This window comes from Diplotaxodon limnothrissa, linkage group LG7 (genome assembly GCF_057381915.1).
Source record: "Diplotaxodon limnothrissa isolate DT_005_m linkage group LG7, D_limnothrissa_male_GT1.1, whole genome shotgun sequence".
In the NCBI taxonomy this organism is placed as follows: Eukaryota; Metazoa; Chordata; class Actinopteri; order Cichliformes; family Cichlidae; genus Diplotaxodon; species Diplotaxodon limnothrissa.
The window spans coordinates 51,627,895-51,652,570 of NC_140602.1; the positions used below are offsets into that span (position 1 = coordinate 51,627,895).

General features: G+C 41.0%; 2 protein-coding genes across 2 annotated transcripts in view; both read left to right on the forward strand.

Annotated features, from left to right (window-relative positions):
* The window catches only part of itga1 (integrin, alpha 1), a 67,578-nt gene extending 54,443 nt beyond the window's left edge, over positions 1-13,135 (forward strand). The window contains exons 12-30 of the mRNA XM_085359889.1: positions 1,024-1,169; positions 2,181-2,321; positions 2,415-2,666; positions 2,868-2,998; positions 3,689-3,864; positions 3,965-4,116; positions 6,063-6,170; positions 7,179-7,258; positions 7,609-7,732; positions 7,819-7,899; positions 8,002-8,078; positions 8,245-8,343; positions 9,316-9,418; positions 9,546-9,659; positions 9,739-9,840; positions 9,918-10,025; positions 10,207-10,305; positions 10,423-10,536; positions 11,165-13,135. Of these exons, the coding sequence (XP_085216015.1) occupies positions 1,024-1,169; positions 2,181-2,321; positions 2,415-2,666; positions 2,868-2,998; positions 3,689-3,864; positions 3,965-4,116; positions 6,063-6,170; positions 7,179-7,258; positions 7,609-7,732; positions 7,819-7,899; positions 8,002-8,078; positions 8,245-8,343; positions 9,316-9,418; positions 9,546-9,659; positions 9,739-9,840; positions 9,918-10,025; positions 10,207-10,305; positions 10,423-10,536; positions 11,165-11,221 (2,264 nt within the window). The 3' untranslated portion in view covers positions 11,222-13,135. The remainder of the gene's footprint in view (positions 1-1,023; positions 1,170-2,180; positions 2,322-2,414; positions 2,667-2,867; positions 2,999-3,688; positions 3,865-3,964; positions 4,117-6,062; positions 6,171-7,178; positions 7,259-7,608; positions 7,733-7,818; positions 7,900-8,001; positions 8,079-8,244; positions 8,344-9,315; positions 9,419-9,545; positions 9,660-9,738; positions 9,841-9,917; positions 10,026-10,206; positions 10,306-10,422; positions 10,537-11,164) is intronic.
* Positions 13,136-15,037: 1,902 nt separating this feature from the next.
* kcmf1 (potassium channel modulatory factor 1) lies at positions 15,038-22,709 on the forward strand. The gene is made up of 7 exons (XM_085358381.1): positions 15,038-15,211; positions 16,807-16,974; positions 17,181-17,320; positions 18,070-18,171; positions 18,304-18,487; positions 20,331-20,625; positions 21,569-22,709. The coding sequence occupies exons 1-7, from the start codon at positions 15,196-15,198 to the stop codon at positions 21,831-21,833; spliced, it is 1,170 nt and encodes a 389-aa protein (XP_085214507.1). The 5' UTR covers positions 15,038-15,195; the 3' UTR covers positions 21,834-22,709.
* The last annotated feature ends 1,967 nt before the right edge of the window (positions 22,710-24,676 follow it).

Sequence of the window (24,676 nt, forward strand, 5' to 3'; positions counted from 1 at the left end):
AAGCTCCACAGGCCACTTTAAGTACTAGCTGTGTTTGTTGGATATAATCTCATTTAAAGCAGCCTAAAAGTAAAAAGGCTTACATTCTCTGTTTTCCCTTAATATGGAGAATCAGGACTAGCCGTGTATGTGTATACTTCTGTTTATTGCATTTGGGGAGTCTGAAGAATTACATGAAGTCATGATAAATAAATAAAATTTAAAAAATGACTTTAGCAATTAATTAATTTGATGAATAAACTTTGGTTTCATGTATTTCAGTTTACAAAAATATTTTTGCTTCATGTTTATAACTGCCTGATTAACAGTCTTCCTGTTTTCTCCTCTTCTTTGACTGTACGCTTTATTTATTTATTTAGATTATATATGTTAATGATTTCTTAAAGTATATCAATCTTAAGCAAGTTAAAGCTAAAAAAAAATTAGCACGTTGAATTAAAATACATGGAATACACACCTTTTTTTGTTCCACCAACCTAGATCTGATCTAAGTGTTTCTGATGTAAAATTAAGTTGCAGAATAAATATGGAAGTTTCTGCTGTGAGGGGGAAAATAGGTACGTCATTTGTCTGACTTCGAAAGCAGATTCTGTTCTCTGTGTCACATAAATAATAATACACAGGCTCGTCGCTCCATGCTGATGCCTTTTATGGCTCGTAAAGCAGCCGTGGTATCTTAGTATCAAGTTATTTAATCAACATGTCATTAGATGGAGCGCTGGTAGCTCGCACACTATAAACTCAGCTGTTGGCACATGCTCGTTCCGAATGCTCAGGCTACAGCACGCAGAGCTGCGGTGCGCTTTTCTAAGTGGGTGTGTGTTCCTTTCCAGTGTTTTACAGTTTCCTTCTCACACGCAGAAGTAAACAGCTGCCAGAGGAGGCATTAAAAATATCCCATAAACAGAGCGAGGGTGCATTTTTTTTCTAGAGAAATCGTAAATCGCAGATACTTTTGTGACACTCCTGAAGGTTCGTACTGTTTGGATTGAAAAAACGTGCTTGTAAATGCACTCTCCGCAGGGTATGATGTGCAGTCAGCATCCACGTCTGAGGGAGAGCTGTACATCACAGGTGCACCGCGGTACAACCACACCGGCCGCGTTGTTATCTACCGACTCGATGAAAACAACAGAATCGTCATCTCGCAGATACTGAAAGGAGAACAGGTGAGTCTTTGGCAGGCTTGGCTAGCCTCAGTTCCTCAGGGCGCTTTTGCACTGGAGATGTGAGAAGCTTAAAGATGGTAACTCGCAGTTTCTATCTTAAGCTAATTACACATGTGTCTTTAAGGAAAATAATAAAAGAAAGGGAAAGATGCAAAACACAGTAATTAATAGAAAACACACCTTGTCCGCTGTTGTGTTTTACATATCAGAGCCACTGTAAAAACACATCATTCACATAAGCCATTATTTATAGAAACAATAGCTTCATTTACATCTGCTGAGCTCGCAGTAGAGGAAAAAGTCTGAAAAGGGTTTTTTTTAGAAAATCCAGCAACACATCCACATGGATATTGGCCAATGAGAGAACTCCAAGGACTGGTTGGGCAGATGGTCAGTAAGTGGCTCCAGGCCATTCGTTCCTGGCAAAAGGAAGTGCAACACTATGTTTAGTCCATAGTGTGCTATAAAGGAGCAGTTTTTAAAATATGGCTACAAAATGTGCCTGTATGACAAGTCATCAGCCTGATCCAAACACAAATAAAATAATGCAAAAAAAACCCCCCAAAACAAGTGATGTGCAACATATTTAATATAGACACACTAAACAGTAATATAACAACCTGTCATACGAGAAGCTTCTTCAGTTTTGAACTGAAGAAGCTTCTCGGATGAGAGGTGAAACGTCTTCAAGCAACTTAAAGAAGTCCAGACGCTTTTCTTTCCCAGCTCCTTAGATAGCTTACAATATATCAATAAATAGTAAATAAATACATAAAAGCACAATAATATAAATATTGATGACTATGCCTGTAAATGTGTGCATATTTATGTCTTATATATTCAGGACAAGATGCACCAAATTCTTTGTGAGCATTCAGCTATATTAGTTTATATTATATTAGTCTGTGGCTTAATGTGGGCTCTCTGGGTTCACTGCTTACTGCATATAATGTGCAAGTTGAATGAATTCAGTGGAGTAAACACTGAAAGATGATTTGGGGCTTTGCGCAGATTGGTTCCTACTTTGGCAGCGTCCTTCAGACTGTTGACGTGGATAAGGATTCCTTGACTGACCTGCTGTTGGTTGGAGCTCCAATGTACATGGGCCCAGAAAAAGATGAGCAGGGACGAGTCTACGTCTACAGGCTCAAGGTACAGAAAATTAGTTCAGTCGGATAACTTTTGCCAGACGTCTGCTAAAAGTCACAAAATAAAAGAGCTTTTTTTGTTTTTCCTCCGTTACAGAATAACAAATTTAAGCATGAGTATACTTTAAAGCCTATTAATCAGTCCTGCTGTACGCTCCAATCAGCCGGCTGCACCAATAAAAATGAGCCGTGCGGCGCCCGGTTTGGTACAGCCATTGCAGCAGTGACAGATCTTAACCTTGATGGGTATAATGATGTGGCGATTGGTGCGCCTTTTGAAAATGACCACAGAGGGGCTGTCTACATCTATCACGGAGACCAGAAATCACTCAAAAAGAAATTTGTACAGGTGAGAAGATGGAATTTATAATACTGAAAGATCTGTTGTTGTTGTTTTCATTACAGTATACTTTAGATAAGGCTACAGATGCTTCCGCTCTGTGCAAATACTGTTTACCCAAGTTAGCATCACTATTATAACCACAATGGATTTAAATTAACTGCAGTTTTGCCTCAATATCCCCTGCTTTGTTTGTTGCTGTGTCCTCAGCATATTCCTGCAGGTGGCGATGGCGAAAAGGTGAAATTCTTTGGTCAGTCCATACATGGAGTCATGGATCTAAATGGAGATGGAATCACTGATATCACTATAGGAGGTCTGGGAGGGGCCTCGCTGTTCTGGTGAGTCGTGGCCCATCCTCACATACAAACATTCACTGCAAAAACCACACATTCCACTTCAATCGTTAACAGCAGCAGCAGCGCTGCAGCCCAGAGACAGCATACATGTCCACTTTCCATTGCATTAATCAGGGTTTAGACAGCTGTGCATGTCCCACTGGGGTTGTAGGCTGGTGACCATCAACCTCCTCGTGATTTCTCTTTTAAAAGCCCCCGCAACTTACTTCACAGTTGGAGAGCAGCATACATCCTCAGCCCACAAAGTTTTGAAGCCAACAGCATGATTTAACCTCCAAGGCAGACTTTCTCCCACAACTTCTACTGACAGAGCTTCGACTAGGCTGTGTGAAAACTCCATTTCCCAAGTGACTTAGAGTTTAAAAAGGATTTGGCAGCAGGCAGGCTCTTCCTCCAGGACTGCTGGCTCTGTTTTAGAAAGCTTAACATTTGGATGCCGAGAACTGAAGCCAAGTTTTATTCTCAAGATGCATTAGTTCCTTCCTTTGTGAAAACTTATTTATTCTACTCTGACTGCATCAGTGACATCATCTATTTAACGTGCTGCTATAACGTACTACTTTGTGGTTCGTTGCAGTACTGTGTGCAGGATGTGCAGTGCTTGAACTGCACACGCACTATTCCTGCGTGCTTTGTATTCTAGTAGTTAATGCATTTCATTTGTGTTACCAGGTCCAGAGATGTTGCAGAGCTGCATGCCAGCATGACTTTCAACCCCTCTAAAGTCAACCTCCAGCAGATTGAGCACCAGTGTGAACACGGCAATAGGAAATCTATTTGTGCGAAGACCAACTTGTGCTTTACCTACAGAGTCAAATCCAACCAGCCGACTGTAAAAACAACTGCAAGTGAGTCATGTAACAAACCAACTTGATTCTGCAATTTTTCTCCCTTATTTTTCTTCTTTATAACCACATTTAAAAAAAACAAACTTCTTGTGTCTTGTAGATATGACCTATACTATAACACTGGACAGTCTGCGTGCCACATCCAGGGCCTCATTTATTAGCAAAGATTTAAAAAATGACCGCAGGACTACACAGAAGTTCACCATCATGGACGGAACGAAAGAATGCATGGAGAAAACCTTCATGATGTCGGCAAGTTGTGTTTTCTTACCTGTACAAAGTCTGACTTTATTTTCAGTCTGCATTTACTAAACACAGTGGATTCCTTTTGTTGCTGCGCTGCTCATTAGTGAAAGTTATATTCAGGGCTTCCTGGAAATGTTAATGGTGTTTTAGGGCTGTTAGCCAGAGAGGAGGGAGGGTAAAGCTGTCCTATGCAGAGCAGGAAGACCTAACATGAAACAGACCCCGTCCTGATCAAAGCATGCTCCGTTTAAACCTTGTGCCGCACTGGCCGATAAATTATCTGGAGACACTTAGAGAAAGGAGTGAGGATGAAACAGTGATTAGAGTGAATTAGAAGGTGAATTAGGTAGTGATCCATTGACTACTTTTACCTGTAACTGCTAAAAGCTTTTAAACCTTTGCTGTACCACCTACTTTAAAACCAAGCGTCTTCTTGGGCAGCTTCTGCTTCCTGGCATTCGTGCCAGCCATGGATTTCTCTGACTGGCTAACCCTTTAGTGAAGGAAAGAGGAGCTAATCGTTGGAAACAGCTGTTGTTATTATGTATGTTGAGTATGAATACCTGCTCTGTTCAAGTGTGCAAGTCAGACCAGAGACTTCCCACTTGTCCTCAGGCAGAGGTCGAGAATTTAACAAGCACGGAAGAAGCGTCGCGTCTATATTTGTCTCTGCTAAAGCATCAGTTAAAATACAAATAAAGTTAATATCAGTGACTGAAATTCTGAAAAATATAAACAGTGTGGTTTCTAATTGTTTAAGCAACAGGCACAGTCTGTGCAGTTCAGTGTTGCTGATTGTAAATGCGGCACTTTCATGTTAAAAGCTCTTCATCAGCGTCCTTTGAGTTTTAATCAGCATTTGGAACGGTCTCAAGAAGGACTTCATCATAGGCAGCGCCTCAATGTGACACACCTCTTTCAAACTGGATCTGCGTGTGTCCATCATATGAAGGCTTTGCACAATCGCACAAACACAAATAAATCTCAGTTACTTTGGTAAATTGCTTTTTTTCTCAGTAGCAGAGACTGTCACAAACCTGTGTCTGTCCTGACGTCCGTGGCGCTAGCGAGTGTTGCTTTTTTGGCGGCTTTGATGAAGGACTTTGCTACCACCATGATGATGCTTTCTTTTAACCAGTGAAAACACTGCCTCAACATCTCCTAAATGGACAGGAGCAAAAGTTTACGCTGACTCTTATAATCCCCAGAGGACCAATCCAAATACCTCTGACCTTTGCTCTACCATCCGTTTGACATTTCTTTTAGCTTAAAGCAGGGGTGAGTGACTCCAGGCCTCGAGGGCCGGTGTCCTTCAGGTTTTAGATGTGTCTTTGATCCAACACAGCTGATTTAAATGGCTAAATGACCTCCTCAACATATCCTGTGATTCAGGTGTGTTGACCCAGGGTGAAATCTAAAACCTGCAGGACACTGGCCCTGGAGGCCTGGAGTTGCCCACCCCTGGCTTAAAGTGAAATGCTGAATGGTTTTCCAGCAAAGTGTTGCAAATAGACTCGGCAAACACTTTATCAAGGACTGCACAGCAACACTGGAGACTTCATTTGCTCTGAAAACGCCTTCAATTCTTCCAGAGAATCAAAACAGGGGCATTATGGAAGTAGCCACTAGATGACCTTAAATAGTGTCTAAAAGGGGGTGACAAAGGTCAGGTGCAGTACTCAGATATGCTGTGCAATCTAAGCTGTGATTGACTTGAAGGGAGTGAACTGTGCCAAGAAAGCATTCCTCATATCATTACACAGCTCAGTGTTCACCTCACCATTTTACCACATTTGTTTTGAAAGAATCAGTTTGCAGTTGATGCAGCAAAGCTTCAGCGTCAGAAAGCAGCCAGTGAATTTTGACCTTAAAGTCCTCCATTGTTCTTCACTTTTTTTCTCCCTCTGCCTTTTATTTTCCTCCCTGCTTTGCCTCATCGTCCGCTATCCCAGGAACGGCTAGACTTCCGAGGACCTCTGACTGTGTCTGTGGAGTTCGGAAAAGCTGATGAAGAAGGTCCTGTGCTGGATGAAAGTCTTCCCAAATCCATCAATGCCAATGTAAGACCACTTATATCACTTATGGTTTCTTTTAGTAAAATAATCGACTAGTTACACTAAGCAGAACATTTAAAGTTGCAGACAGGAAGAATTTGACCCCGGTCTGTCTTTATAATCCCGTAGCGAGGACACGGGTTTTCTTTTCTGGCTGCTGATACAGTGCATTAGCTTCTGCAACAGCTGACTACCATCCTTCAGTTTCAGCCCCCATTAGTGCTTCAGCACCAGCAGCCAGGACCATCTTCCCACACCCCCACATGCATATTTCCTCTAACAAGAGGGTTCCCAGATTATTGGTTGGAGTGCGTGATGTTTCCCGACAAAGCTGGGAAACATCACAGGAGGATTCAGCTTCAGCATGCACTAGAAAATGCATTTAAAGCCCGTACGCATTAGTCGCATTGTTATCTTTGCTCACACGTAAACGCACAACCACATATGTTGCAGATCCCGTCTCCCCTCATGCTGCGTCACGGGGACCTCTCCTGTTATTGTTATTGACAGGAAGAGAAGGGGACAAACACCCAGAGAAGAGGAAGTTATCAAACGGAAGTGTTTTTCTTTTGACATTGCACTGCAAATGATATTCCAATCCCATCCTTTTTGGGAGAGAAGATACTGTTGATCTTATCAGTCCAGTGGGAGACTATTAGGAATGGGAACAAATGCGACTGTGAGCCTGAAACACTCTCAGGGGGGAAAGGCAAAGGAAATGAAGGTCATCTAAAGGAACACGTCTTCTCAGGGGTGCAAACAAACATGCAGCTTATTTTCATTCTTATTGCTAATTTCACAAGTTATCTACTGGACTGAGTATATTCATACTTCAATATGAGGCTATGAGAGTTTGAGTCTTTACCACGATTGGCTTGCAAAGTAGTTGTGAAGTCACGCAGTCATCTTGTATGTACAGATCTTGAACTCGTACAAGCATCATTCTGCAAGGCCAAGTAAAAATGCAGCTTTTGGAAATATTTAATTTGTTATTTTCTTAAAAATGTCTTGTAGATTACTTTAATGGACTGTGGAAACAAAACTCAGACGTGCATTCCTGACCTCTCCCTGAAGGCTAAATGTGATGAGCAAAGGTTAGTGGAATTATTATTATTATATCGTTGTTATAAAACCAAAAACGAGCATGACAGATCTTAGTTTGAGCATTTGTTTCCGTGTTTGCACCGGTTTCAGTTAAATACAGGAATTTAAATGAATTGCAGCTTTTTCAGAAATGGGTTTGTGTATATTTATACACATATATATTTTTCTTGAATGTTATTCTGTACTATTTCTTTCTCATATCAGAGTTGTTACTTGATGTGTTGTAAGTCGTAGTTTTGGAGTCATTCAGCCGAGTCCAGAGTATGACTGCACCCTTGTGTTGATGTGTGTGCATCGCATCCAACCGTTCTGACTTTTTATTTTTTATGTACTTCTCCAGTAAATTGATCAAAGAAAAGGAAATCATTTATTTGAATATCACCGTTAAAAACCTCAAAGACAAAGCTTATAACACCAACGTGAAAATCAACTTTACACAAAACATCAACTTTGTGAACGTAGAGGTAAGAACCCTTTCCCTCCTCTCTCTGCGCTACTTGACTTTACGGACTGAAGCAATGCGTGTAATTCTGTGACTACAACTCTTCAGCCAGATACAAAGACGACCACTGTAAATGACACCGAAGTGAGCATTGAGGTGGGGTACCCCTTCTTGGGAAACAACGAAGAGGTTAGTTTCATCTGCCTTGTGCAGGATCCGTAAAACATCTTACCTGTACAATATTTCTTTACCTCTGCTCACTAAACCTATGGTTTGATGTCAAATCCACAGGAAACAATAACAGTGAAATTTGAGGTGAATCTCAAATATTTTCAGAAGGAAATTGAGTTCACCGTGACAGCTACAAGGTGAGAGGATCCCTCCATCTTTCTGCACATCATCAGGATAATAATAATAATTCTGGAAAAAAGGATGAAAAAGATTTGTTTCTGCTTATTTCTGTGATTAATTGTCCAAAATGGTGGATGGATGTTCTGTTAATTTTACGTATGCATGTAAATTGTATTTTTGTAGTGACAATGAAGAAGATTTCTCTACCATGCACGACAACAGAGCGACTATCTCCATCCCTGTCAAGTATGAACTTGGACTCACGTTCAAAGTAGATGTAAAGTGAGTAGCTGTGAATCGACACCTTTGCATTAAAGCTACATTATTCACTTTTCTTTTCTTTTTTTTAGCCAGACAAGTAAAAGTTTCCAATATTATTGATGATGATAATAATAATATTAGCATTTCCTTTTATATTGGAATAAAAAGGTGTTAGTACCACAACCGAGTCAGTCATTGTGCTGTGTTTCCCTCCTTGTTAACCAAGCCAGGAGCTTACGATGCACGCCAACATGCACGTAACGATAACGGCACCGTCATCTGGATTTGTAGTCTGTGGATTGTGAATGATGTGATTGTATATGGAAATGTATAAACACATAACATTCAACCACTCAAACTCATTTTCAATTCATGAACGACAACAATTATTATATTTTAGTATTAAAAATGTCATTTAGATTTAAAAGCTGATCGATACTGCTGGATTAACCACTATAGAAACATGATTTTGGTAATTACCACTGCTGGTAATGTAGGACAGGTGTGGCAGAATCGTGGTCTAATATAGCAGCTTTTATTTACTAAGTAATAAGAAGAATAAACAAAAAAACAAAACATTTATTGATTAATAAAGTCAGTGGAATTCATTAATTGCTTTTACTTTAAGGTTATTTAGGGTTTCTCACACATAGTTTGACCCTTGACCTTTTTCAGGCTGTAAAATGGGGTTAAAAGAAGAATGAATGTTGTATTGACATCCTTTCAAAATGTTTGGAAGGTGATATTTGCCTTTGTTTGCATCTTGTGCTGCCAGCAAGTGGCCTAAATATGTTAATGCAGGTAAAGTTAATGCACATAGACTGATGGCTTATTCAGCATTAGTGAAGTTGGACTGTAAGGAATTAGGAAGACCTCAAGAGTGTACTTTTTTTAGACTTTTGGTTCTATTTCCTATAACTTTATTAGACACATCATTTTGCGTCTGAAGCTCTGATTGAGAAGTGAAGGATGTAAAAAGGATGTCCCTTTCAGGTCGCCTTTGAACAACCACATTGAAATAACACAAGAGGATAAGTACCCCTCGAAATTCAGTGACATCAGTATGATTGGAGAAGAGGTCAACATCACCTACACGGTAACATCTGCACGCAGTGATCATTTTGGATGATTTATAATACAAGCACAGAACTTCTAGCTCACATGTGGCGCAGGGTGTCGGTAATATGAATTCCACTCCTTTTCTGTGTCTCACATGTCCTCAGGTGGAAAAGTTACATGACGGGGTGACTCCAACCCTTGGCCTTGAAGTGAAATATCCTTTTGAGTCTCCGAGGAAGAACACGTTACTGTACCTGACGCACGTCACCTACTCAAATGTAAGTGTGCTTCCATGGATATGCAAACGTATGCGAAGAAACAGACCAACGTCCGTGTCGTTTTCTCCCTACTCTGCAGATGATGTGTGACACAAAAGGACAGATCGATCCTTTTAAAATTAACTCCTCAGAGGTTAAAGAGGTGAAAGTGGAAAAAGAGACGCTCAGTAACTACCTGCTGGTGAGTGATGACATTCGTGTTCTACAGATCGCTGAACTCTTCCTGCACCCGTCTTACGTGTTTAATTTCCTCTGCAGCAAGACAGCCACACAAAGTTTGAATCGTTTAACTGCTCGATTTCTGAAGGCCAAAAGATCGCTCAGCTCAACGTGGCGTTCAGATTGTGGAAACCTACGTTTATCGAGGTACGTTTTGAGATGCGACGTCGCTGGGTGCTTTTGGCTTGTCTGGCTCTCTCTGACCAGCTCTTTCTCATGGGTTGCGATAAATATTAAATACAATATAGTATTGGAAAAAAAGCAGGCTGACAGCTGTCTGATTGATGGACAGAAAGGAAATAAAATACTTAAATATCTATCTTTACAGAGCGAGTTTTCCGGTCTATACTTGGTGGTGAACGGGACTTTGGACATCAGGAAGCAGGAGGACGTGTTTGAAGTGAACAGCAACGACATGACCAGAAGTGTAAGTCAGAAGGTTCTGGTATAGTAAGCATGTGACATCTCATTATCATTAAATGCTTATGTATGTTTACATATATGTGCATATTTAGAGTATGTACTGTATTTTTCCTCTAAACAGGTCAGTATCCAGGTTTCCAAAGATACTGTCAGAGGAATCCCGTTCTGGATCATTATCGTCAGTATCCTGATAGGACTGCTCATCTTAGCACTCGTTATCTTCATTCTGTGGAAGGTAATATTCTGCAAACTATTTCAAATCATTGTGACCGTGTGACATCTTGTCACTGCAGAGCACACTCAAAAGAATTGTGGTGGAATAGTGGTTAGCTTGCTACGTCACAGTGGTGGCTTCTCTCCAGAGTACCTGCAAAGTCCGAAAACATGCAATTAGCAGGATTAGGTTAATTGAGGATTATAAATTGCCTATAGGTGTGTGAATGGTTGTCTCTGTTAGCCCTGTACCATCGGATGTACCCCGACTCTCACCCTGGGATAGGCTCCTGTCAACCCCCCTGGACCCTGAATTGGATAAGTGAAAGAGAATGGATGGATGCCTAAAAAACTTAAGTGTTTCAAATGGCTATGTGTGTTTGGGCTTTATATTGTTAGCTGATAAAACTTTTGTCTCAAGATCATCACTTCTGGCTCCAAAAAGCCAAAACATGTACGGCCATAGCGCTAGCAGGGAAAATCGTGGTAACCACAAGATGGTTTATGTAAAGTTTATGCTTTAATCCTGATTTTAAGACAGATGATGACAGAAACTCTCAGCAAGAAAGCTAATAAGCATATGTCCAAAAATGTCAAAGTATCCTTTTCTGTTTTAAGTGGTTTTGTGACTCACTTTTCTGCTCTTCCAGTTTGGCTTTTTCAAGAGAAAATCCAGGGACTATCCAAAGGAGGAAGAGGCAGAGTGACGTATCCAAACAGCCACCCACCATCAGGACCTACAAACTAACAGACAGACATAGGAAACGCCATAAGACCCACTGATATTAGTGCTGTGACAGATTGACTGCCTGGAAAACAAAACAACACAAACAGCATTATCTTCACTGATTCCTGCACTGGCATTTATCAGGTAAAGCTTGCAAATACTTCTAAACTCTTTGATTTTCCAAGCGCTAGATTATAACACTGGAGCCGAAATGAAACTGGCTCACACGCGGAGACGGACACACTGACTATACAGAAGTATTTGCACATGCTATTTGTTCAACATGACCAACAAACAGTAACAGTACGCATCAAGTCCCATCAAGCAGTTCAAGAAGAGGAGCCAGAGGCGGGACGGAGGAGACCATCACTTGCAAGGCACCAAGTTGGCCAAAAAAGCACCATCTAACCAACTAACTCTGTGACATACAGCAGAAATCCAAAGGCTTCAGAGCTCCTGCAGCTGCACTCCAGCTTTAGAGGCAAAAAAAGTACTCAGGTTTTTTCACAATGAGGATCCAAAGTTGCTACTTTTATGCACGCTTCTGAGACAATATGTGAACTTTCCGTGTGTTGGACCAGTCTGTCTGATAGCTTACACCTTTGTGTGAAACTCTTTTGCTTGATTAGGTTTTTGAAACACTGTATTAGGTATTAAGTAGTTGTTGTTCTTGCTGAATTTAAACAGTATAAAATGGCACATTTTTAATGTCAAAATGTTTGTTAAAGACCAAAACCTGAATGCAATTGTTATTTTTTTACTTAAGAAAAGTTGCAGTCTGTAATTAATCTGTCATCACCTCGGTTACCATGGAGATACAGACTGCCGCGTCCTCAAAATCCAAATCTTTGATTGTACTGTAAATATATCTGGTCACAAATGTAAAGCTTAACATGTACAGGATCGTGTTTGGATTTAATTTAATGTTTGTTTGTTTTTTGGGGGGTTTTCAGATCGGTGGTCAGAGAAATGATTTTGCTCAGGTGCTACAAATATCATGAATAATGACATAAATATACACAATTTACACTCGAGAAAATGATATGGCTTTTGTCACATTTTCAGTGCTAAGATGTATGCAGATATGTAAATAATGGTATTTTTTGATTAAAAGTATTGAAAGTATAATTACTCCGTAGTGAAATATATATATATATATATAAAGACGAGGGTTTGTATCCACTATTTTGGTTTCATTTGATTGAAAATGATATTTCGAACCTGTTGAATGACTGTGTTCTGAATGCCGAGGCTGAGATATCACAGCAGATACTTTGATTTCCTTTTAACTTGCAAAATAGGAACTTAATAATCATCCAGTTTAGAAATATATGTCCAACTGTTCACTAGTTTCCTCTGTGTTGTAAAGGGATTCTCTGGTGGCTGTAGTGTGCACAAAGCATAGCACACTCTAGGCTTTCTCTTGCTTTAAAGTACCTTATTTGTACCTTTTTGTTTCCAAAGTTTGCACAGCTGCCCGATATTTTAGAAGAGATTATAATCTGAATTGAGGAGAAACATATTCTAGCCTCTTTTTGTAGCGTTTTCCCCTCATAACTATGTCTTAATGCTGAGGGAAATAAGCAACAATAAGAGGCAGCTCTTCTGTTTCTTAATACTCCTCAGCTCTCACTCCACTGGTGACATTAAAGCACATGTAATAAATTGTATATAGAGAATGTGTAGCTGTTAGTCAATTTTTGGATTGTGTGGCCACGTTGGGTTCACGCACGAGGGTGGAGTTCACCTCTCTTTGTTCAGTCAGAGCTTACTTACAGATCACAACTCCGAGGAACTGTAGCAAGCAAAGTGAGCTCCAGCCCAGCCTTCTACACTGCTGTGAAATCTTCACTGTAATGCACTGGTTTGTCAGAGTGTATGTGTCCTCATTAGCACAGATATATGAACTGAATCTGATGTACAAAAAAATAAATAATTTTTATAAAGAACATCACCATTTCTCTTGCATTTTGTTCAGACAAAGCACGCATCAGAACTGTGATCTGTTTAATACACTGCTCCCAATCTGTCATTAACCACATCCCAAAGGTGCTCTACTGATTGAGATCTGGAGATTATGGATGCGATTTGAGCACTGTGAACTCGCTATCATGTTCAAGAATGATTTGAGATTTGCCAGATGGTGTTATCCTGTTGGAAGCAGCCATCAGAAGATGGGTAGCAACAATACTCAGGTAGCTGTGGTGTATAAATGATGATTCGTTGGTACTGAAGGTCCCAAAGTGTGCCAAGAAATTATCCTCCACACCATTTTACCACCAGCAACCAGAACCTTTGACACAAGGCCAGATGGATCCATCATCTCAAAGCAGTCTGGTTATACATTCATCATCCAGAGAACTGCCACTCAATGGTTATCTTCTCTTTTTATGATGATTCTGTGTAAACCTTAGAGGTGTTTGCAGAAAAATCCCAGTAAACTTTCACATCATCAGTTTCTAAAATACTTAGACCAACACTATCAACCATGCCAACCTCAAACTTCAGGTGGTCTCAAGCATGTCTTCATGCATAAATACATAACCTGTGGGTTAATTTCAGTTCGTACCATGTGACTGGATGAACGTGATGAACATGATACCTTCTTCCAGTCTTCAGTAGTCCAACGGCGGTGTTTCATGGCCCAACCCTCTTTGTGTTATTCTGACGTGTTAGCAGTGGCTTTCGTGCTGCAACTCGTCCTGTCAAACCTGCAGCTTGAAGTCTTGTCTTCACAGGTGAAACGCAGGCTTGCTTACTATCACCACTATTAAGCTGTGCTTGAAGCTGTTGTCCTGTGATGATAGGCAGTATCACACAAGCTGTTAACTCTCAGAAACTCATCCTCTGATTCAGTTGTGGCTTTGGGTCTGCCAGACCGCTTCCCGTGACAGTTTGCCCTAGTTTCTGAGTGCCTTTTGATGGTAAAGGAAACTGTGCTCACTGACACTTTTTTGCAAGTTCTCTGTAGGAAAGACCTACATTTTGAAGTGTTATGATGGTCGGTCTCTCTTCCATTGTTAATTGCCTTTTTCTAGCCCTTTTTGTAGCAACACACTACTTTCTGCAGTACAATACTGTTCAACTGATGCTCACGAGGGTATGGTACCACAGTGTGTTTCAACACTGATTTTATGCAGTCAAAGGGGGTTGTAAGTAATTCAGAAAAGTTGGAACATCTGTAGGAATTAGTAGCATCAGTTTTTGAACCTCCATTGCTGCAGAGCAGCTTTAAATTGTTTACCCATTTTGTGTTCCCTGAAAAGGGCCTTTTTTATGATTCTGAAATGTACATTATTTTTCACTTTTGGGTAACCTTAGCGTTTTGTTCACCACTTACCTTTGTACCATTTAAGCTATTCATTGGACTTTAACAGCTTGAATTGCAATAAATAACTGGGAAATAAATTGGGATGTTCTGAAAACTTTTGTCCTGTAGTGTAGCTATATATTGTTGTTTTCTTTTATAATGACAAAATAAGGAGTATGCACTGAAGCAGTTCATCTAAAAGTAATGGTCAAATAAAATGCAATGCAAGCAATCTAATGTGCTAATAACCTCAGTCATGTGTCACAAACAAAAGGATTTATCTGGGACACAGGCCCTTAAAAATGTATTTGTTTTTTATGCTGAGAGGAACTCTTTTGTTTAAACATATAACTTATGCTATGTTTCAGGCAAAATGTGGTTAAAGAATTGGTGCATCACAGCAGCACAGTCCGGGTCGAGTGATTTTATAGCAGACAGCGCCGCCTAGTGTTCATTCACAGCACTCACCCATAAGTGACACTGGGAGGGGAAGCAGTACAAACTGTAAGCTGCTGGGGGATCCATCTTGCCTGAAAAAACAGACCAGGCTGAAGGATTTTTCAGTTTATTGACTCAAAAACTGCATCGTTCCCCATTAGACGTGTTGGGGAGCCCGAGGAGGGGGCTGTGTCGCTGTTTGTAGGATGTCCCGACATGAGGGTGAGTTGATAAACAGGTCCACGGCGCCCCGGTTGAAGGCTACATTACCTGAGCAGCTAGCTTCTGGGGCTAGCTTTGCTAACTGCTTGCTCATGTCTGAGAGGGTTGTTGCGCTTTTCGCCGTGTGTTACTAGGCTTGTCCCTTGTCGTGTGTGTTTACTGTCAGCAGTTCTGCTGTACACACCTGTCTCGTGTTTTCTAAATCGAGGCTGGAGCGTTTTTACTTCACTCGACCTGTTCGCAAAAATACGGCAGCAGAGCAGCAGTTAGCCGTTGCTAGGTACTGCGTTACCTTACATTAGCCGGGCTAGCGAGCAAGCTAATGTATGCTAATTCAAGGAGTCGTTGGTTTACCTGTGACTTTTTCGTTACTTATACCGGCACTGATAAGTTACTCAGCGTCTTACATCCCGATATTGCTGTCACAACATTTTGCTCATATTCAGAGTATTTATTCATTGAGAGCTTGGAGCTATTCAATTAGCGCCATACTGTCCCGTCTGGTCACACACTGCTGTTAGCGAATGCACTGTCATCAAGAAGACTGAAAGTCTAAGGCCTCTGACTGTATAACCAGTAACTAAGTTGGCTAACTAGCAGCCTGCTCGTAAGCAGGGTTTAAGTTACGATCAGTGTAACCGAAAACTTCAGCTTTGGCTAATTTCATTCAAACATTTCAAGACCTGCCAGGTGTTGTCCCGTCAAATTGCCTCAGAAGTTTTAAAAGAAGCACTATAATGCAGACATGATCGCAGTAGCTTTGTTAACCATTCTTGGACCGAGGGTGAATTATCTGAGGTTATATGTTCAAGGTACAACAGAGGTATCTAATAATCTGCTTCGTGGTCCTCTGCTGGACCAGTTAGTTTTTCAGCTGAGACTAGGATTGTGCAGATGGTTAAAATTCATTTTAAGCAAGATACTCAGTTACTTATCCTGTTGAGCTTGCTTCTGTCTAACCAAGCCTCAAAGTAACTCCCAACGCGGCCTGTTGCAGTTTGATTGGTTTCTTTATGTCAGCATCTGTTTAATAACAGATATCTTTTGTGCATATTGTTCCTTCAGGTCTCTGTTGTTAGATGTGAGATGAGTCAGAGAAAACTCCCTTAATACTTGTTTACATATTTACTAACACTTGCCAAATAAGGCACTCTGTAATGTCAGGAAATGTCAGCATGATGTCTCATTGAAAACAGCTTTTTATTCCCCCTTTCTGCCTATGCCCAGCCCCCCCCCCCCCCCCCCCCCCCCCCCAAAAAAACCAATTTAGGTGTTGTCGGTCTTTGGGGGGGGGGATAAAAACAAGGAGCAGCCTGCTGCCTGAAAAAGAGTGAACTGTGTTAAAAGTGAGCAATGAAAGCTGCTTTCAGATAAATCTGAGTTGGTTGTGAAGTCTGCTGGAATGTCAGCGTTCTTCATTGCTGGCACTTGTTGGTTGGTGCCACTCCAAAACGCATGCTTGTGTAAGTGAGACTGGCCTGCAGATATGGGATCGCCTTCTCACAGTCAGCCTCTGAGACACCTTTATAAGGAATTTGTGAAAGTATTGTCAGGCCCACGTGTTTTATTTCCTATTCTCCGTTTCTGTTTTGCAGGTGTGAGCTGCGATGCTTGTTTAAAGGGCAACTTTAGAGGAAGACGGTTCAAGTGTTTAATTTGCTACGACTACGACCTGTGCGCGTCGTGCTACGAGAGCGGAGCCACGACAACAAGGCACACCACAGAGCACCCCATGCAGTGTATATTAACCAGGGTAGACTATGGTAAAGACCTTACTCTGTGGGTTTCTGATTATATGCATGATCGCCATGCCTGTTGTACGGGATGGTGATACTGCTAAGGACTCCAAAGTGTGATTACAAGCCATTCAGCACATTTTCAGCGATAAATATTGTTGATTATTGAAAGTAATCATCAAAATAGTGATGAACATCAATACGAGCTGTTGTGTTTGATCATCTTCTTGCAGATTTGTACTATGGAGGAGACACTTTTTCAGTAGAGCAGCCACAGTCGTTCACATGTCCTTACTGTGGCAAGATGGGCTTCACAGAGACATCCTTACAGGAGCATGTCACCTCAGAGCATTCAGAGACTTCCACGGAGGTGGTGAGTACACTCACTGCACAAACGGAACTGCTCAGTACACTTTTGTGTACTATTATAAGCTTAGAAATGTCCTCATTTCTCTAAGCATCCTAGTTTACCTCTGCTATCCACTGGCATGCTCTGAATTTAGTCATCATTGTAATTCTCAGTTACTACACTTCAGCTATTCAGTGGCATTTTATGAGCATTCTCCACTGCTGAGCAAAGCAAGACAAAGGCTCAGGCTGCTCATACTGCTGACACCTGGCTGCCTAGTAGGTTGTCTGACCAACAGCTACTTGAGAGCGGGGGTGAAAAGATGCCATTGAAGCGTGTGACCAGAGCTAACTTATTATTTAACTTAGTATTTGTGTTCTTCATGACTCTTACTGCCAGATGAAATGGAAATTAAAATGAAGTCAGCATTTTCCACTTTTTGATTGTTTAATTTATCCTGTACAGATTCATTTTCTGTAGCAATAAGGTTTTTATTTTCTTTAGATTCATACCAAGTGATTGACCACAATTTTCTACTCATTGGCCCTGACTGGTCAAAAAAGGTTAATGGCAATAGCAGTTTAATAAAGTATATTCTTTAGCCTAACAGTTAAAGCTTTTAGACACACACATATATATATATATATATGTATGTGTGTGTGTGTGTGTGTGTGTGTGTGTGTGTATAAGTACCCTAAACCTTTTGTGAGGTAGAAGAGTTGCTCCATGCAGACATGCCAGTTTGTATGATGAGCTCAATCTTTCTTTTTCAGATCTGTCCAATATGCGCTGCCTTGCCCGGAGGGGATCCCAACCATGTCACAGATGACTTCACAGCTCACCTCACTCTCGAACACAGAGCACCAAGAGATTTAATATCCTTTTCATTTAACCACACAATAGTGTCAAAATAAGCCTTTTTTTCTACATGAATTGTTTTAAATAGCAAGATTCTTCTGTGTGTGTGCACATTGTGACCGAATTTAACCTTAACAGTCCTCCTTTACGATGAGTCCAGCAGTGTGCGGCATGTACGCAGGATGTTCCACCCCGGGCGAGGACTGGGCGGCCCCAGAGCACGACGGACAAATATGCACTTTACTAGCGGCTCCACAGGGGGACTTTCATCCTCCTCATCACAGAGCTCCACTTACACCCCCAGTAACAGAGAGGCAATGGACCCCATCGCAGGTGAGCATCAGGTAGTGATGGGCAGATGAAGCCCCATGAAGCACTGAAGCTTTTCATCCAATTGGTTCACCCCAACGCGAAGCTTCATGAAGCTTCATTTGCTCTAGCAGGACACCTACTGGACGTAAAAATAATAGCTGGCATGAATTTGAAGAGTGTGGCATTTTGCACACAGCCTGTAAATGTCAACAACAAAAGGAGTGTGTAAAACATGTATATTGTAGTGATGGCAGTATACTGTGTATATTTATAGTGGCAGTATGGGAAATGATTATTTGGAAATGCTTGAAATGGAAATGATCATTTACTGTGAGGTGAGGTGTGGTTGGGGTGTGGACAGTAGTTGTGCTTTTGTAACGTTGAGGTATGGACAGCTACACACTGAGGCTTTGAGCCTCAGTCCTGCCTGTTCACATTTTATTCTGTAAAAACTAAATTTTCACTGCTTTTACGTCCTTTTTAGTGGGGAGAACATAGCTGGGATTTAATGATTTAACAAATCTTTTGAATCCTTTGTCCTCCACAATGCTAAATGGCTGGGAGTCCTCGATCACCATGCTGACCAGGTCTTCATCTATTTGAGATTGTTCTCCTGAGGAAAGACAATAAAGACAAAGCACAAATATAAATATCACACACGTAACTTATAACAGTTGTATAATATTGTTATATCATTTAGTAACATTACTGCATGCTATATTATCATTGCATTTGATGGCTCACCTGGTCTTGCTCCACAATCGGTGTTCCTCTTATTCTCATGCAAAGCTCTGTAGTGCCTAAGCATGGATGAGGTGTTGTTGTTATATCCCAGCTCCCTGGCACAGAGCAAACACTTCACCTTGTACAAAAGTCAAGACAGCTCAACATAAATTGTATTGCACCATCAGTATCATGACAATACATCTTCTGTAGAAATTTACATACCTTGTTGGGAGGAATAAAATCAAAATGTTCCCACACAGGGGAGGACATCCTCCTCTTCTTAGCTGGCTCCATTCTCTCCTGACTTTCCTCACTCTCATAAACCTCCAAACGGTCTCCAAACTCTCTCTAACCGCAACTCTCCATCAAACACCCACATTTTGAATGAAGTCTGAGGGGTTTATATCGCTGTCATATCTCGCGGCAAAGTTCGAACCACTTCATGAACCAGTCACGTGGTACAGCCGGGCAGCGAGGCTTCGGACGTCATCATTTTCAGCTCCTCCCATAAATGAAGCAAGCCTCGATACGCGCGTCGCGGAAACGCCCCCTCCATTACTCGACACACGCTCCGAAGCCTCGATACAGAACGTCCCATCACTAGCATCAGGAGTTTACCCACAATGTTTGCAAAATGCAGAAATGTTCCCCAAAAATGCAGCAATCGTTGTGTAAAAGTGACCAGTCATTGAATGTGACGTGTGAAAGATGCGCAAACAGAGAATGTAACATCACACACACGGTGAAGATAATGCAAAGTTTCAGTCAGGTTGGCCCAGATGTTAAAGAGGAGAAGAGTACATGCAGAAATATGTGCTACGATCATTATAGCATCAAGATTACAGTATTTATTAAAAAAAATAAAAAATTAAAGTCAGACATTAGCGAGAAGAAGCAAAAGTAAAGGGTGTGCCTCATTTATAGATGGTTGTCAAGAAACAGTTTAGGCAGTCACATTTTGAAGTACCATATTTTGTTTTTAATCATCATACTGTGTTGCTTGCAAAAAAATGCACGTGTCCGAATCTTTCTTCGTGTTTTTACGCTGTTTTTTTTAGAAGTCTGTTTAATTTAGAAACAAATAGTCATTTTTTTTTTTCTTCTTCTTTTTGTGTTTGTGTGCGCACGTCTCCTGCAGAGTTGTTGTCTCAGCTGTCAGGTGTGCGGCGTGCTGCAGGAGGGCAAATAAACTCGTCGGGACCTTCAGCCTCTCAGCTCCAGCAGCTCCAGATGCAGCTGCAGTTGGAGCGGCAGCAAGCTCAGGCGGCACGACAGCAAGTTGAGACGAGCCGACACGCGACGCGACGCGGCAACAACCCGGGCAACACCGGCGCCGCCGTCCCCCAGCCCAGCACAGCAACTGCCAACACCACCACCGTGGGTGAAAGCAATCCGGCGTCCTCGTCCCACAGCTCCCAGTTCCTATTAGCACGGTGAGTGGAGCAGGAGGTGGACTTTAGAGTTTGCCTATAAATCCATGTGTTTCTGCTAACAGACTGTCAGAACACAGATATCCAGCAACAACACACAACTGCTATAATAAAGTGTTTTGATAGTAAATACTAAGTTTGGTGATAACTGATGTTGGGAAGTAACTATTTATATTAAAACCATTCATTTTATAGTTTAGTAAGGTGCAGTGACTGAGGAAAAATATGTAACTGAATTATTTACGATGTAACTATAAAAGGTTACAGCTGGATACTTTTTTTGGCCTATTTCCAGAAAAGCAGGTCAGCAAAGCTCTTGACACAAATTGAGTGCAGCACCATCAGCACCATCAGGGGCTGGATGGAAAGGAACAGTCTCTGTCTAGACGAGCTGCTTTCATGTCACAGTGTGTTTCTCAGATTTGATACTCTGAGGAAACGTCGACAGTCAGTCCAAAAGTCCTCACGCCTCACATGTTATTTATGTTTAAACACTTATAGACTAAATTTACATGTGGATTTTGCTCATTGCCCATTGAGTTGGCTCTATATGCATTTATGAATGTACAGCTTTGTATTCAGCTTTATTGCCCAGTTTGATATATTTGTCAGAAAACTATGGAGAAGAGTCACAGGATTAGAGAAGTAACCAATCCCCCTGTGCTTTTCTGTCTTGTGATAAACAAAGCAAAATAAATTCTAGTAGAAAATAGTTCTGTGACTTGGTGCAGAAGACCGTATCGGAAATAATACTTCAGTAGATTGTTGATCATTTTTCCATTTCATGAACTTTTTAGGCATTAAGAAACAAAAATTGTTACCGAGCTTAAACGTGCAGACTGTAACCTCAGCAGAGTCCTTCTTACTGCTTTTAGTTAAAGTACTTCTTTGTACTGTAATATGTTTCTTACCTGTGTGAGTGTTAATGAATATAACCGTTCTGTAGGTTGAATGAACCCAAGATGTCAGAAGCAGAGCGGCAGTTCCTAGAAGGCGAGCGAGCCGACCGCAGCCTGTTTGTCCAGGAGCTGCTTTTGTCCACGCTGATGCACGAAGAGAGCTCCTCTTCAGATGAGGACGACCGCCGAGACTTCGGCGACTTCGGAGCGATGGGCTGCGTGGATATCATGCCTTTAGATGTGGCGTTGGAGAACCTCCAGCTTAAAGAGAGCAGCTCTACGGGGAAGGAGCCTCCGCCGCCGCCTCTTTGATGTCCGAGCATCAAGCAGACTGTGTCCTCCGTGCTGCAACTGTCAGTGATGGGCAGCAAACAGCAGCAGCAGCAGTCCCCCATACCCCAGCCTACCCCACCCCCAGCCTCACCCCCTCTCCCTCCCCTCCGATTTTCTGAGTTTGTTTTTGGTGATTGTAATTTCAGGCCTGTCACCACATTTGTTATATTGTAAACAAAAATAAATGAGAGCAAGTGGGATAAATGTGTGAGCGAGAGAAGAGAACTATATAAATCTATATAAAATATATATGAAGTCGATAATCAATCCACATTACTTTTCTTTTATCAGGTAAATGTTACAGGCAGCTGTGGCAGACCTTTGCTTCCTGTGACATGAAAACGGCTCTCCGTATAAATACTCCACATTCAAAAAGTGAAGAGGGCACAGGCTCCTCTGATGAAGCTGCTGTGTGTGTTTATGACTATTAATAAATAAAGTGCTTGGATGGGTTACCATTAACTACCGCATGCAGTTATTTGCAGCGTGCATGACTTAATGACCCTGTCATTAAAACCTTTTTAAAATCCCAAAGCTCACAATTGTTAAATGATCATTTCTAGGGATGCACTGATTGTTTTGTTTAGTTTGTTTTTGCTTTCGTGCTACATAAATTGAGGAACTCTCCAGTTTGAAATGCATAATGTCACATGACAGGCGAACAAAGGTCACTGCCGTCTTATTTAGAGATAGACGTCGGTGCATCCCTGGTTATTTCAGACGTGATTAAGTATTGAAAGTGTAGAAGTTTGACAAAGACGGTGAAATCTGAAAGTGTATTTCGTCAGGTTTTCTTTGAAGTATTTAAAAAGGAGAAACGATTCGATTCTGCTGCAGTGTGTTTCTCAACCCCGCTCTTGCCTTTTTTAGTGTATCAGAGGGAAACTAGAGACGGGAGAAAGAAGCTCCTCTCTGATTTTGTTTTTTCTAGCTGGTATTGTTCAGCTATAAACTAAAGTCACAGTATACTTCTGAATTTATCGATGAGTGCAAAGTCCCGACTTCCTCCGTCATTCCTGTACAGGCTTCACACCGTTCCACATGCTTTTGATGCTCAATATCAGGACCTGGAGACTTTTCACGCAGGAGGTTTTTCTTTGTTTGGTTTTTGTTTTAATTTAACACCCTTTCTCTCTAAACTAGCACCTTCTATTTATTCATGTTTGTTTCCTGACTCTTTGGAGCCTTGGTGTGGATCATGCCACCTTCATGCCTTCACTTTCATCCTCTATGTAAAAATGCAATGAGATGTATATTAAATTTTGTTGGTTAACTTTCATAACGGTTCTAAGACATGGGCAGATTTTTTTTTTAAAGATGTAAATTTAGAATACAATAAATAACTGCGCACAGCTTTTAATGAAAGCAAGAGACACTATGCCTTTTGCAGCTTGTCTTATTATTTCAGAAAAAACCTAAAGTCCCGGGATGGGAACGTTAGCAGCTCTCCAGTCACTTTTTACTAATGAGATACCTGTCTGATTGAGCTTTAATAAATCCTAAATAACCACTGATTTAACCTTAACATTAGTCTGGATGTATCTGCCAACTGTAAGTGCACAACGTGTATAACGCAGTTGTAATGAAATTAATAGTTTTTGATTAGGACAAGTTCTATTTGACTAAAATTATCTGTATTGATAGTGTAAGGTTTCTAAAAAAGGGGCTACCATTGATATACAATACAAAAATGTGGTATGAAAGCTAAAGCAGAGTTTGTCCATAATTCATTAAGCTATAAAAAGTTATTAAGCTTTAATCAGCTGATTAGCACTTCGCTTAATTCAGTTAATCAGGTGACTGAGGAATTTTATATATACTCTTCCTTGAAGAGGGTGTCGTTGGATTTGATGGATGTAGGGACCTAAAGGTGTGGACCACATCCACAGTGTGCCAAGGTAGGCTTCTAACACAACCACATGACATTATAAAAAAAATCAGTGCTGTTCTTGTGCATGTGTGTGTGAGGCCCTCCAAGGCCAGCTGTCCTCGTCACTCCTCAGCAGTTATTGTTAGAAACAAATGGTGCCCATGGGATACTTTTCACCACACATGTTGCACTGCTGCTTCTTTTTAGAGTGTCACGCCACCGAAAGCGACAGGTTAAATATTACAAGCAAAACCAAGCAGATCAGCAGTTTCTGAAGAACCATGCCGACCGCACCGCCTTCAGTTGCATTTCTTCCTCTTTCTGATGCTCAGTTTGAACTTTCATTCATTCAACAATTCATTTCCACTGTGTTTACATATCTAAATACGTTGGGTTGCTGCCTTGTGATTGGGTGACTGGATATTTGAGTTAGACATACATAACGAGGTTGCCAGTAAATATGAGTATCCACTAACAACAGTATATTTCTGACAGAATACAAAGAAAAGCAGACGAGTAACTGTTCTCACTTCTAATCACTGAAAGATAAGCTAGCTGGATGCTGACAGATGTCTCATAAGTAGCACACAGATGAGATTTTGTTTTCCCAAAATATGTATTAATGTGTAATTGTGTACATCCATAATGCCTTAAAAATAATTTCCAGACTTTATAAGAACCCTAAAGGGCAGAGACTGTACTGTAAGACATACCACCTTTATTAAATGCACAGTATCACAAGGAACATTTCCATTAATTGTGGATAAGCTACTCACATGATGCACAAAGCATTGGATTGATTCATAGAACTGTCTGATTAAAGCAGGATTAAATCTGCTAGGAGAATACACACACACACACACACTCAGATGCATACACGCTTAGATGCATACACACACACACAGGCACACATCCTCTAGCAATCTGATGTATGTGCAAATACACACACACA